Source organism: Silurus aristotelis (assembly GCF_946808225.1).
Source record: "Silurus aristotelis genome assembly, chromosome: 14".
NCBI lineage: Eukaryota > Metazoa > Chordata > Actinopteri > Siluriformes > Siluridae > Silurus > Silurus aristotelis.
The window spans coordinates 10,906,164-10,918,759 of NC_139587.1; the positions used below are offsets into that span (position 1 = coordinate 10,906,164).

The 12,596-nt window shown below is 38.1% G+C and overlaps 1 protein-coding gene across 21 annotated transcripts in view; it reads left to right on the forward strand.

Moving 5' to 3' along the window:
- The window catches only part of arhgef9b (Cdc42 guanine nucleotide exchange factor (GEF) 9b), a 66,254-nt gene that overhangs the window by 14,972 nt on the left and 38,686 nt on the right, over window positions 1-12,596 (forward strand). For 2 of the 21 annotated variants that reach the window (XM_083560201.1, XM_083560199.1), the window contains exon 1: window positions 4,536-4,797. The exons of 15 other annotated variants lie outside the window; for them this stretch is intronic. In XM_083560201.1, the coding sequence (XP_083416327.1) occupies window positions 4,789-4,797 (9 nt within the window). In that variant the 5' untranslated portion in view covers window positions 4,536-4,788. Of the gene's footprint in view, window positions 1-4,535; window positions 4,798-12,596 lie in introns of those variants that run through there. 4 more of the 21 variants (XM_083560203.1, XM_083560200.1, XR_014536587.1 and 1 more) reach the window with 2 other exon arrangements.

Genomic DNA, 12,596 nt, shown 5'->3' on the forward strand with positions numbered 1-12,596 from the left:
ATATCAACCAATCATCAATAGAGTTCAATATGCGGATGCCCCAGAGTCTCAGCAGAGCCACACCCTTTGTGAAGTTTGTTGAGAGTGCAAGGCTGAATGGAAGGACCCAATATTGGTAAGCTTCAGCCCCAAAAACAAACTTTAGGAACTTCCTGTGTCAAGAAAGGATGAATACGTGAAAATATGCGTCCTTTAGATTTATTGTCACAAACCAGTCCTTGGACCTGATTTGGAACACAACCTGTTTCAGGGTGAGCATCTTGAACCTGAGTCTCATTAGAGAGCAGTTCAGCTGATGTAGTTCTAAAATGGGACACAGCCCCCATGCTTCTTGGGGGCTATGAATTACCGGCTGTAGAACTGAACTCTCTGTCGAACAGAGGGCCACCTAGATTACTTGCTTGAGCAAGAGAGTTTCTACTTCTTGTTCCATAGCCAGAGCCTTAAGCGCTGAAGCACTACATGTGGCAGGCGATCCCCTTAGGGGACAGAGGAAGGGAGGGCACCATGTACTTAGGTGTACATTGCCCCACCCCGGTGGAGACCCCAAAAACTCCTGGCCTGTTAGGATCTCTTGGTCGAAGCCCTCTTATTAAAGATGATGGTCTTCAGAATTGTCAGTACCTCGGGCCTCGTCCTGGAGCGCAAAGGGTCCCTAGTTTCTGGGAAATGCGATTGGTGACACTCCATCTCTGAATTTCACTATGCCTAGCACTCGTGCTAGGCTGGAGCTGGGGTTGGGGCTCCGCCCGCCGAGCAGCCCCATGAGAGCGGCGAGAGAGGAACCGCTGAAACGCCGCCGACTGTTTCTTGGCCTTTTTTAGACTTTTTAGACAACTGTATTTACGGCTTTACAGGGTACCACAGGGGCATCCAGCAGAAAGGCTCTATCCAGAGGCAAACAAACTTAGCATGTTAGTTGAATATAAAACACTGCAACATTTCAGTGTTTTCAACATATACCCCTTTATAATGTTATTCTTCATTCATTCTAGGTCATCAATATATTAAAACATACCTTAGATTGTACCCATCAACTTTAAATGGGTACATGTTAAATGTAAATTTGTAATGTGGTTTTTATTTTACAAGGGACATTGTGCAGGAGTTGAAAGCATTTCAGTCCATGCCAGAGGTGTCTCTCTGTCTCTGTCACCTTGCCCACCAGAGTCAAGGTAGTCCTCAGAGGCTTGCTGGGTAGGACCGGGGCCTTAAGACACGCACCTGGGAGAGATAGCCAGCCAGCATCTTTTCAACCCAGGGCATCGTTCCATAACTACACTCTTTCAGCCCTACTTCATTATCAAATAAAAAAATTTTGTTCCTGAAGAGGTGGGCCAAATAAGGGCTGTTCCATGACCTCCGTGGGATCACTAGTGTCCATCCCCCTTCCCTTCATCTGAGGAAGAGAGGTGGAGCGGATTGCTCTCACAATACGGCCGAAAGGTGTGCTTCTGAACCTTGAGAGAAAATGCTGGATCTGGCAGGTCTCCTGTCTCCAAACTCTCTACCAGATCCAAATGCGACCCCATGACCTCAGTTGCTGCTTCACCTTTCTCGAAGAGCACAATCTCACACAGTCGCAATATGGGCAGCCAGCTGCCTCGCGAGCCATCCGACCATGTTCCACTCCCAGACAAGCCACACATAAAGAGTCTGAAAGACTGCTTGCCTTTATAATTAATTATTTTTATTTATTCCATACGAAACCGTTCCCAAAGCGTAGTTGACGCAGCTTGAGTTCCTGAAAGGGAAGCACATTTAAGTATAGCACTTTACAATTCCACCCTCTCTTCCATGTTAAAGAGTGATTGTCTTGGCTAGTGTCTGTTAGTGATGAAAAACACAATCCAGGACTGCTATTTAGACATTAATTACACTAGAATTGAGCATATATTTTCAAATATGCTATTCATTTCATTTTTTTCAATTCAGTTCAAGTTAATTTTATTTTTGTAGTAATTTTAACAATATTGCCATCTTCACATAAACAACTAAACAAAAACATATAAACATTTTATATTTATAAACAAGGCCCTGCAGCTTTTAACAGGGGTTAAGGCTCTGGGATACTCATTAGAAGTTTGGGGATTCAAATGCTGCTTTTGTTCTTAGATTTACATACACAAGGGAAAATAAAACCTAAAGGAGAATTACTATTATTTTGACCTAACAAGATGTTTATAGCAACTCAAATAAACACTTTTTACAAGCAGGAAATTATTACAGAAGTCATGACACATCAAAATTAAGGTTTCACAAGCCAGTACACGGATAAATAATAATTGTACTTGTACATGTGTAATGACAATAAAGTTGAATCTAATGAATCTAATCTAATAAATGGGGAGGGTTGAGTTAGGAAGGGCATTCACCATAAAATGTGCCAAATCAATTATGCGGATCACAGAACAGATATCCATAAAGAATTGGTCAAGGCTCGAGTCACCAAACGATTGTTAGCCAACAGGGTACCAGTGGAAATTGGGCTTTTGTTGGCCAGAGGTCATCATAGACAGCAGGGAAAAAAGAAATGTAGGAGAGTGGAGGTTAGGGTGGGCAATTTAAATGTTGCCACAATTCAATTCAATTCATTTTCATTTGTATAGAGCTATAGAGCTCAGAGCTTTTAACAATAGGCATTATCTCAAAGCAGCTTTACAGAGATATTGTGGTAAGAAAGAATTAATAAGATTGTTTTTTATAAGTGTAAGTTTGTCCCTAATGACCAAGCCGGTGACCACTGTGGCAGGGAAAAACTCAGAGATGGCATAAAAAAGAAACCTTGAGAGGAACCAGACTCAAGAGGGAACCCATCTTCATCTGGGTGGCACCGAATATATATTTATTACAGCTAAATAAGGTGTGCAGTAATGGTGATCAAAATGAGCAAACTGTACTCCTGAGTGTAGCAGACTGTTGACATTAAATACAGTCCAAATCCATCCTCAAAGCTCCTGTGTAACTTTGTAATTTCATAGATCCCCAAACAAAATTTTAGAAGGTGAAAGGATGCCTGAGGAATGGAGAAGGAGTGTTCTGGTACCGACTTTTAAGAATAAGGGAGATGTACAGACCTGCAGTAGCTACAGGGGAATACATTTGATCAGTCACACCATGAAGTGATTAGAAAGAGTAGTGGAAGCTAAGCTGAGAGGAGAGTTGACCATCTGTGAGCAACAGTTTAATGCTGAGGAGGAGGAATATGAAAGCAACATTTGCTTTGAGAATGTTGATGAAGAAGTATAGAGAAGGTCAGGAGTTGCATTTTGTTTTTGTGGATCTAGAGAAAGCGTACGACAGGGTGCCAAGAGATGAGTTGTGATATTGCATGAGGAAGTCAGGTGTGTCAGAGAAGTATGTGAGGGTGGTGCAGGACATGTATGAGGACTGTGTGACAGCAATGACATGTGCAGTAGGAACGACAGACTGGTTCAGAGTGGAGGTGGGATTGCATGAAGGATCGGTTTTGAGACTTTTCCTGTTTGCAGTGGAGATGGACAGGTTTACGGACAAGACCAGACAGGAGTCTCCATGGACTATGATGTTTGCAGATGATATTGAGGTTTATGACGAGAGTAGGGAGCAGGTTAAGATGAGTCTGGAGAGGTGGAGGTATGTGCTGGAAAGAAGGGGAATGAAAGTCAGTAGGAATAAGACAGAGTACATGTGTGAATGAGAGGGAGGACACTGGAGTTTGAAACAGGCAGATGTTAAGGACAGGGTGGTATGGAGATGGATGATCCGCTGTGTTGATCCCTAAATGGGGAAGCCATAAGAAGAAGAAGAGGGCTACAGCCAAACAGCACATCAGACTCCACCCCATTTAGCCAAGAAAAAGAATCTGGGCGTATCATGGGAAGAGATTCTAGACAGTTGAAATCTAGAAAAAAGACCAGGAAATCTAGTTTTGGTTATAGCTTTAGATTCATATTCTTGGATCATGGAAGTGGAACCCTTCTTATTTTCTGCTATTGTAGCACATCCACATGACATGTATACTGAGATACTTTGGTTGTAAAGAGTAATCATTTTAGTGGAATCCATTTCTGCCAAATTTTTTCCAATCTTTCTTATCAAGAAGCCATTTCCACCGACTGAATGCTATGTTGTTGTTATTGTTGTTTAGCACCAGTCTGTGCATTAACAGGTCATAGAGGTATTTTTTCTCCAATCTAATGTTTCATGTGAGCATTACCTGAAGATTATTTGCCTGTACGTGACTTGATAGGCTGATTAGATAATTTAATGTGCAAAGTGCATGTATTTATATACGTATGTATGTATGTATGTATGTATGTATGTATGTATGTATGTATGCACATGTACAGTAGGTATTTATAAATGTATGTTTTACAAAAAAAGGTTTATGCTGCAATTAGGTGATAATTGCTGAAGTAGGGAAATTATTCACTTATTTATTTATGTTTGTATTGTTTATATTTATTTAAAAAATAACTTAATACACTAGTTAATTATTTAAATTCCATGACATCAAAATTGCAAACCTCACATGCCTCCCATCATTGCACATAGGGCATAAACAAACTGTGTTAATGATGCCTTATCACTATGGGCGTGCTGAAGAAATCAGCTTTTCAATGCTGAATCTGTTCGTCTCTCACTTGCGTGTTTATAATTTTATCATGCAGAGTGAAGCCACTCTCTCGGTTTCTCCTCGCTGTGCATTCACACCGATGAAGCGCGGCAGTTGTGGGTCTCGTTCAATTTAATGCCATTCTTTTCTAAAGGAGTCAGCGCTCGCCAGAACGACACACACTAACAAGGATGATGACGGTGAGAATGTCTCTTATGCTCGTCCGCCTTTGAGCTAAGGCCGACAGGGCGGCTTTTTTCTAACGCATTTTTACTGCTCTGTGAGCGCAATGATGTATGCATGGACTGTCCGTCGGTCTCTTTGGGGATAATATACCCTCGTGCGTTCCACCGTGACCTTGGAGATGTCTTCTTAATGTTTCTGCCGAGTTCATAATAACGACGTCGTTCCTTTCCTTTTGTTAGACGTTTACCACAAGAGCTTCATCGCAAGAAAAATGTGAAGGGCGCTGGTACATCTATGATGCACCCATTTGGGCCGTTGCTTGGTGTTTTGTCGCTTATGTCGTTTGATCAAAGCATTACAAATGTGTTTATAATATATTGTTTCTGTTTTCCCGTATTTGCTCTCGTGTCGCGGGCATGTGCGCTTTATCTGTGATTATATCCTTTCCATTTACTGCGAATAAACAACGTTTTAACGTTTATGCTATTGTGTAGAATCCGACCAGAGCTGTAAATAGACTGGGAAATAAATTTTAAGCAGATGCTCTAGAAAACATTTGCAGTATTTGCCAAATACGCGGATTATATTTTTTTAGACATCAGTTTTGTCAGAGGAGGTTGTTTGGCTATTCAGAATCATGTTAAAATGGTTTAAAGGTTTAAGTGCTAAAAGAAAAAATCCACAAGACCACATTAACGACAAAATTACATTCAGAAGATACTATCAATTTCCAAAACGTTTCATATATATTTTTGAATATTGCATTTGTATAGTTAACAGAAAATATTTAAATAACCTGATTAAGACAGATCAGACTTGTGATCCATAGGTTTTATAAATAAGATGTTAAGCCTTTTCCTCAACATCAATAGCAAGTTGTTGAAAAGGCATTTTGGTATCCAATAGAATGAGTGCTAACTACAACATATGCAACATATGTGAAAAAACTATGGTATTACATTTAATCTTGTGGTGACATTTAAACATTATGGAATTTTTGAATGTCAAATATTTATTTAGCTTGGACAAACACAAGAAAATGTTATAACCCTGGTGAAGCAATGTGTGATCCACAGGGAGGAGGAATTTTATTTTGTTTTAAATGTAGTGTTTTACTAAAGCTGTGCTTAGAGTATGTTGTGTTGCAAATTACATAGGCTGCTAAATAAAACAAATGTCTTTTTATTCAGGAAAAACGATGAATGCATCATAAATGTCTGAATCTGGAAACTAATACATACTTTTCTGAACATTTGCATATATCAACTATCAACATGCTACGATTTTAAATTCAGTTTTTTCTTGTAATATAAAACCTTCAGGCATTCAATCAAAAATAAAAGTAAGATTTGTGTATAAAAGTTTCATTTACATGGTCTTATAAATATATAAATGGTAACACACACTTAGGCATGGATTGCCCTGCTTATACAATGGATAAATGCCATTACTGACAAGTTAAATATGTGATTAATCTTTGCAGTGCAAAACTGACTGATTAAACAGTTTGCTTTAGTTTGTTTTTTTATATAAGTATCTAGAATTATTTCTGTTGTAAACCATACACAGAAATAAAGTACTGCTATAAAAATGACATTTAAATTTGTTTTAATAAATAATTATAAGAATGACACAGAGTGGATATGTATTAATATCAGTCATCTAAATATATTTTATTTACCATATAAGTTACATGACACTCAAAAATCAGCCATTTATTCTAGTAAAGCTATAAGGAAATGTTTCCAGCAGCTGCCTCACTTTTCAATTCAATGTATGTAATATATATATATATATATATGTGTGTGTGTGTATTTGTGAATGTATTTTAACATTGTTACAGTTGTTTCTAAGGCAGCATATTAGTTTGGAGTGACAGTAAAACTGACATGAACTACCTGTATTTTACACAGTGGTTTTCAGCATAAAGGGATGAGGGGTGTGTGTGTGTGTGTGTGTGTGTGTGTGTGTGTGTGTGTGTGTGTGTGCATGCCTCATCCCTTTATGCTGAAAACCACTGTGTAAAATACAGGTAGTTCATACATTCAATCAGAGTGAGGCAGCTGCTGGAAACGTTTCCTTATAGCTTTACTAGACTAAATGGCTGATTTTTGTGTGTCATGTAACTATATATATATATATATAACAGTGACTCACAAAAGTAGTGCACCCCTCTTGTTTAAGCAATGATTTTAGTTTATCTTCTCAAGGGACAATGCTATGGAAATGAAAAAGATATATTTTAGAGTAGTCAATGTGAAGCTTACATTGCAGAACAGATTACCTGTCCTCTGAAAATAACTCAACATACAGCCATTATGAACACCCAAAGGGAACATGTCAAAACTGTCCAAAGTGTCAATATTTTGTGTAAGCATTATTGTTATCTAGTACAGCCTTAATCCTCCTGGGCATGGAATTCATCAGAGCTGAACAGGTTGTTGCCTCTTCGTGACATACTTGGCCACTCTATCACCTTTACCTTCAGCTTCTTCAGCAAGGCAGTTGTCATTCTGGTGATGTGTTTGGGGTTGTTTTTATGTTGGATACCTGCCATTCGGCCCAGTTTCTAAAAGGAGGTGGTCATGTTCTGCTTTAGAATGTCACAGTGCATGTTGGAATCCAAGTTTCCATTTAGTAAACCATAGCTCCCCATACCAGCAGTACTCATGCAGCCCCAGACCATGATGCTACCACCACCATGCTTGACTGTAGGCAAGGCACAATTTTCTTGGTACTTCTCACCAGGGCATCTGCACACATGCTGGACATAACCTGAGCCAAGATTATCTTATCTTTATCTTAGACCTGGTTCTAGTAATGTATACTCTTAGACAGGTTGTCTATATATATATATATATATATATATATATATATATATATATATATATATATACAGTGAGGAAAATAAGTATTTGAACACCCTGCTATTTTGCAAGTTCTCCCACTAAGAAATCATGGAGGGGTCTGAAATTGTCATCGTAGGTGCATGTCCACTGTGGGAGACATAATATAAAAAAAAAAATCCAGAAATCACAATGTATGATTTTTTTTTACTATTTATTTGTATGATACAGCTGCAAATAAGTATTTGAACACCTGAGAAAGTCAATGTTAATATTTGGTACAGTAGCCTTTGTTTGCAATTACAGAGGTCAAACGTTTCCTGTAGTTTTTCACCAAGTTTGCACACACTGCAGGAGGGATTTTGGCCCACTCCTTCACACAGATCTTCTCTAGTTCAGTCAGGTTTCTGGCCTGTCGCTGAGAAACACAGAGTTTGAGCTCCCTCCAAAGATTCTCAATTGGGTTTAGGTCTGGAGACTGGCTAGGCCATGCCAGAACCTTGATATGCTTCTTACAGAGCCACTCCTTGGTTATACTGGCTGTGTGCTTCGGGTCATTGTCATGTTGGAAGACCCAGCCTCGACCCATCTTCAATGCTCAAACTGAGGGAAGGAGGTTGTTCCCCAAAATCTCGCAATACATGGCCCCGGTCATCCTCTCCTCAATACAGTGCAGTCGCCCTGTTCCATGTGCATAAAAACACCCCCAAAGCATGATGCTACCACCCTCATGCTTCACAGTAGGGATGGTGTTCGTGGGATGGTACTCATCATTCTTCTTCCTCCAAACATGTTTAGTGGCATTATGACCCAAAAGTTCTATTTTGGTCTCATCTGACCACATGACTTTCTCCCATGACTCCTCTGGATCATCCAAATGGTCATTGGCAAACTTAAGACGTGCCTGGACATGTGCTGGTTTAAGCAGGGGAACCTTCCGTGCCATGCATGATTTCAAACCATGACGTCTTAGTGTATTACCAACAGTAACCTTGGAAACGGTGGTCCCAGTTCTTTTCAGGTCATTGACCAGCTCCTCCTGTGTAGTTCTGGGCTGATTTCTCACCATTCTTAGGATCATTGAGACCCCACGAGGTGAGATCTTGCATGGAGCCCCAGTCCGAGGGAGATTGACAGTCATGTTTAGCTTCTTCCATTTTCTAATGATTGCTCCAACAGTGGACCTTTTTTCACCAAGCTGCTTGGCAATTTCCCCGTAGCCCTTTCCAGCCTTGTGGAGGTGTACAATTTTGTCTCTAGTGTCTTTGGACAGCTCCTTGGTCTTGGCCATGTTAGTAGTTGGATTCTTACTGATTTTATGGGGTGGACAGGGGTCTTTATGCAGCTAACGACCTCAAACAGGTGCATCTAATTTAGGATAATAAATGTAGTGGAGGTGGACATTTTAAAGGCAGACTAACAGGTCTTTGAGGGTCAGAATTCTAGCTGATAGACAGGTGTTCAAATACTTATTTGCAGCTGTATCATACAAATAAATTGTTTAAATATCATATATTGTGATTTCTGAATTTTTTTTTTTAGATTATGTCTCTCACAGTGGACATGCACCTACGATGACAATTTCAGACCCCTACATGATTTCTAAGTGGGGGAACTTGCAAAATAGCAGGGTGTTCAAATACTTATTTTCCTCACTGTATATATATATATATATATATATATATATATATATATATATATATATATATATATATATATATATATATATATATATATATATATATAACACAGTGGGATGTTTAACTGGTCTATTAAATTTAATGTGTTTAAATCAACCCTAGTAACTTGAAGACAAGTAGCTCTACATACTTGGAACAAGGAATAAAAAAAAGGGTTGCAATAAATTTACATTATGTTTTTATACACCTTTAAATAACTACACTACAGAAGTATTAGAATACCTGACATTTCCAGCCATTTCTTGTTCTTCTCCAGACTGTTATCACAAAGTTGGTACAGAACTAGGAGGCCCAGATCAGCAAGAAAATTACTCCAACTCATGCATAAAACGACGTTTGCATAAGTTGAAGTGAAAGGTCTTAAGCAGTCTGCTGTAGGGCTTTCTACTCAACCCTATTGAACACTGTTGATAATAATTAGAATGCTAACTGCATCCCAACTTCATTGAATTAATTTTATACATGAGGGGTCCTTGCTTACAAAAAGGTTTGTTCATTTCATATTCATCAAACTTTTCTGTGACCTTTATGGATGTGGGGATTGCCATGCTAGAAATGACCATTCTTATCAAGATTGAAATGTTTATTCATGCAGTGCAACGATGCAGCAGGTTGCCACCCCAGAAACTAACACCTTTATGGTCTCTCTTTTAGTTTACTGTCAGTTCAGTGTTTGTGTGTATGTTCTTTCATGTCAGCCTGGGTTTCCTTTATTTCTTTCTGGTTTTCTACCACCTCACAAAAATATAAGCATTCAAAAGTGTATTGTGTTTGTTGTCATCTCTCTCACATGCACTTGTCAAACATATGCTAAATCATTTTTTATGTAAGTGCCTGGTTTTTGTACCACTGAACTAAGATTTGTGTTTATAAAGATGTCATTTACTACATTTTTAACTATAATATATTTTTCTGTCTATTTGGATGGATTATTTTTACCTGAAGAATGATTCAGGTTAATAGAATTTTAATTTTGTAGCAATTTTAACAATGAGCCCTGTCCCATAGCAGCTTTAAAGAATTTAATAGATTGCAAAAGGTAAATTTCTGTGTCATCTATTTATCCCTATACATTATTATCTCTAACGAACAATCCATTTGCGAAAACAATACATTTGCAGGGAATAATTCCCAGAGATATGAAGTAAAAAACTTAAGAGCTACTTGGTTAGCTACTGATTGTTTAGGTTATCTACTAAAGGACACTTAAATTCAAAACTGTTTAACTGTCACTCTAAGCTATTGTAAGAACTGTTAATTATAGTCCAAATCCATAGTGACCGTGTGGCTCTTGTGATCAATGTGGGACAGAAGATAACACAGACATGAGGGAGGTCTGGGATATTAAGATGGCCTGCCACTCCACTGTCAACAAACCTTAGTGAACACATGAGCACATGATGACAGCATCCAAACATTGCTTTATCTAACACTCTATAACCATGACCCCTCAATATCTGCTCCTTTAACTAAGAAAAAAACTATTCACAAAGGCTAAACAAATATGTTTTTAACCTAGAATTAAACACTGAGACTGTGTCTGAGTCCCAATCCTAAATTGGAAGGTTGCTCTATGACTTGGGGCTTTGTAAGAGAAAGCTCTATCCTTTGCTGTAGTCTTCACTATTCACAGTTACAACAAATAGCCTGCACCTTTTGATTGAAATAGGCATGGTGGATTGTAATAGACAAAAGATTGTTCAGGTACTGTGGTGCAATTTATATGTCAGTAGTAGTTTTATACATTAAATGCAAGATTTGATTTGGGAGTCAGTGTAGAGTGGATAATGATTGCCGATACCCTGTAAATTACACCAATGCATGAACATCATGGTTATTGAATGTGTCCTTTTGAGCACAATCTCATCCTATTTAACAATATAAATCAGTTTAGTCACTGTTCCTATTCATTCTCATTTTTCTCTCTTTTCCTTTAACCTGTCAGATATTTGTATATGGAACATAGAGGTAGCAAAATTCAATTTAATATGTAATATGCAAAATGGCAATGTATATCTGTATTTGAATTGACATTTTCAATGACCATATTTACTGAGTTTGGCATTTCCAACAGTATTTTTAATATTTAAATCAAATAAATTAAAATTAACACTTTATAGGTTGCAAAATTTAAATTAAAATTGTATTACCCAAATTGATTTGATATGTGTAACATGTCCAATCAGAAATGCTAGCAAAATGATCATTTAAAAGTTATTTCACATTAACATACATAAAAACACTCAGGGTTAGGACACTTTGGACTGCATTTACATCATAACACCATGTGATATTTGTAGCACAATTCTGTGTGTATTTTAAAATGCATTCTGAGCCAAAGGTGTAGCAAAATGGTGATTTAAATGTAATTTCTATTGCATATGCTGCATTGACAATTAAGACGTTTGAAAAATGCATTTTCATTTAATACCCAGCAACAAATGTATTTAAGTGTATTTGAAAATGCATTCAGAGCTGACCATGTCCACCCTCCATCATGGCGCAGTCCGTTCCACAGCTTCTCCGAGAAGCTGCCCAACACTGAAGAGGCAAAATGTCCCATTGTATTGTCCACAATAAGCATTTTTCCTAAAGATGATGGTCAACAAATGTGATCCTCAGTAATAGCCCACCTCCCCAGATCCAGATTGAAAGTTAGCAACCGTAGGCCAAACTGACCTATTATGACAGACACTTAGCTCTTTTCTATTAGCTTTGCTTTTTATCTGACAACTTACCTCATGCCCCAGCACTTTGATCCAGAGTCATTACACCAGACAATGGATTTTTCTGAAGGGGCCAGCATTTGCAATTCTCAGAGAAGCTGTGAAACAGACTTCGCTATGATGGAGGGTGGGTGTGGCCAGCTTTGAATGCACCTCCTTGTGCACCAAACTTTACACATTTGGTACTGGTTAATGTAAATTTAAATACAGAAATACATTGCCATTTTTAATATTGCATTGCTATTTTGCATATTAAATATTTCATTTAATTTTGTTACCTCTATGCTTCCATAATTTTTCGTTTTTGCAATGTAACCATTCTAATGGGGATAACTAACAGTTAAGTGCAGTGTGATTTATATAGAATTAGCTAAAGCTTTCATGTTTACTTAGCTTAAAAAAAAAATTAAGGTGAAAGGGCTTGTGTGCTTCACTTATCAAGTTGGATTTGTTGCATATAGTGCCAGCAAGATTTGCAAGGTCATCTCATTGCTTGAATATCTAGGTCAGTGGTTTTTGCACTGGCAAACTTGGATGGTGG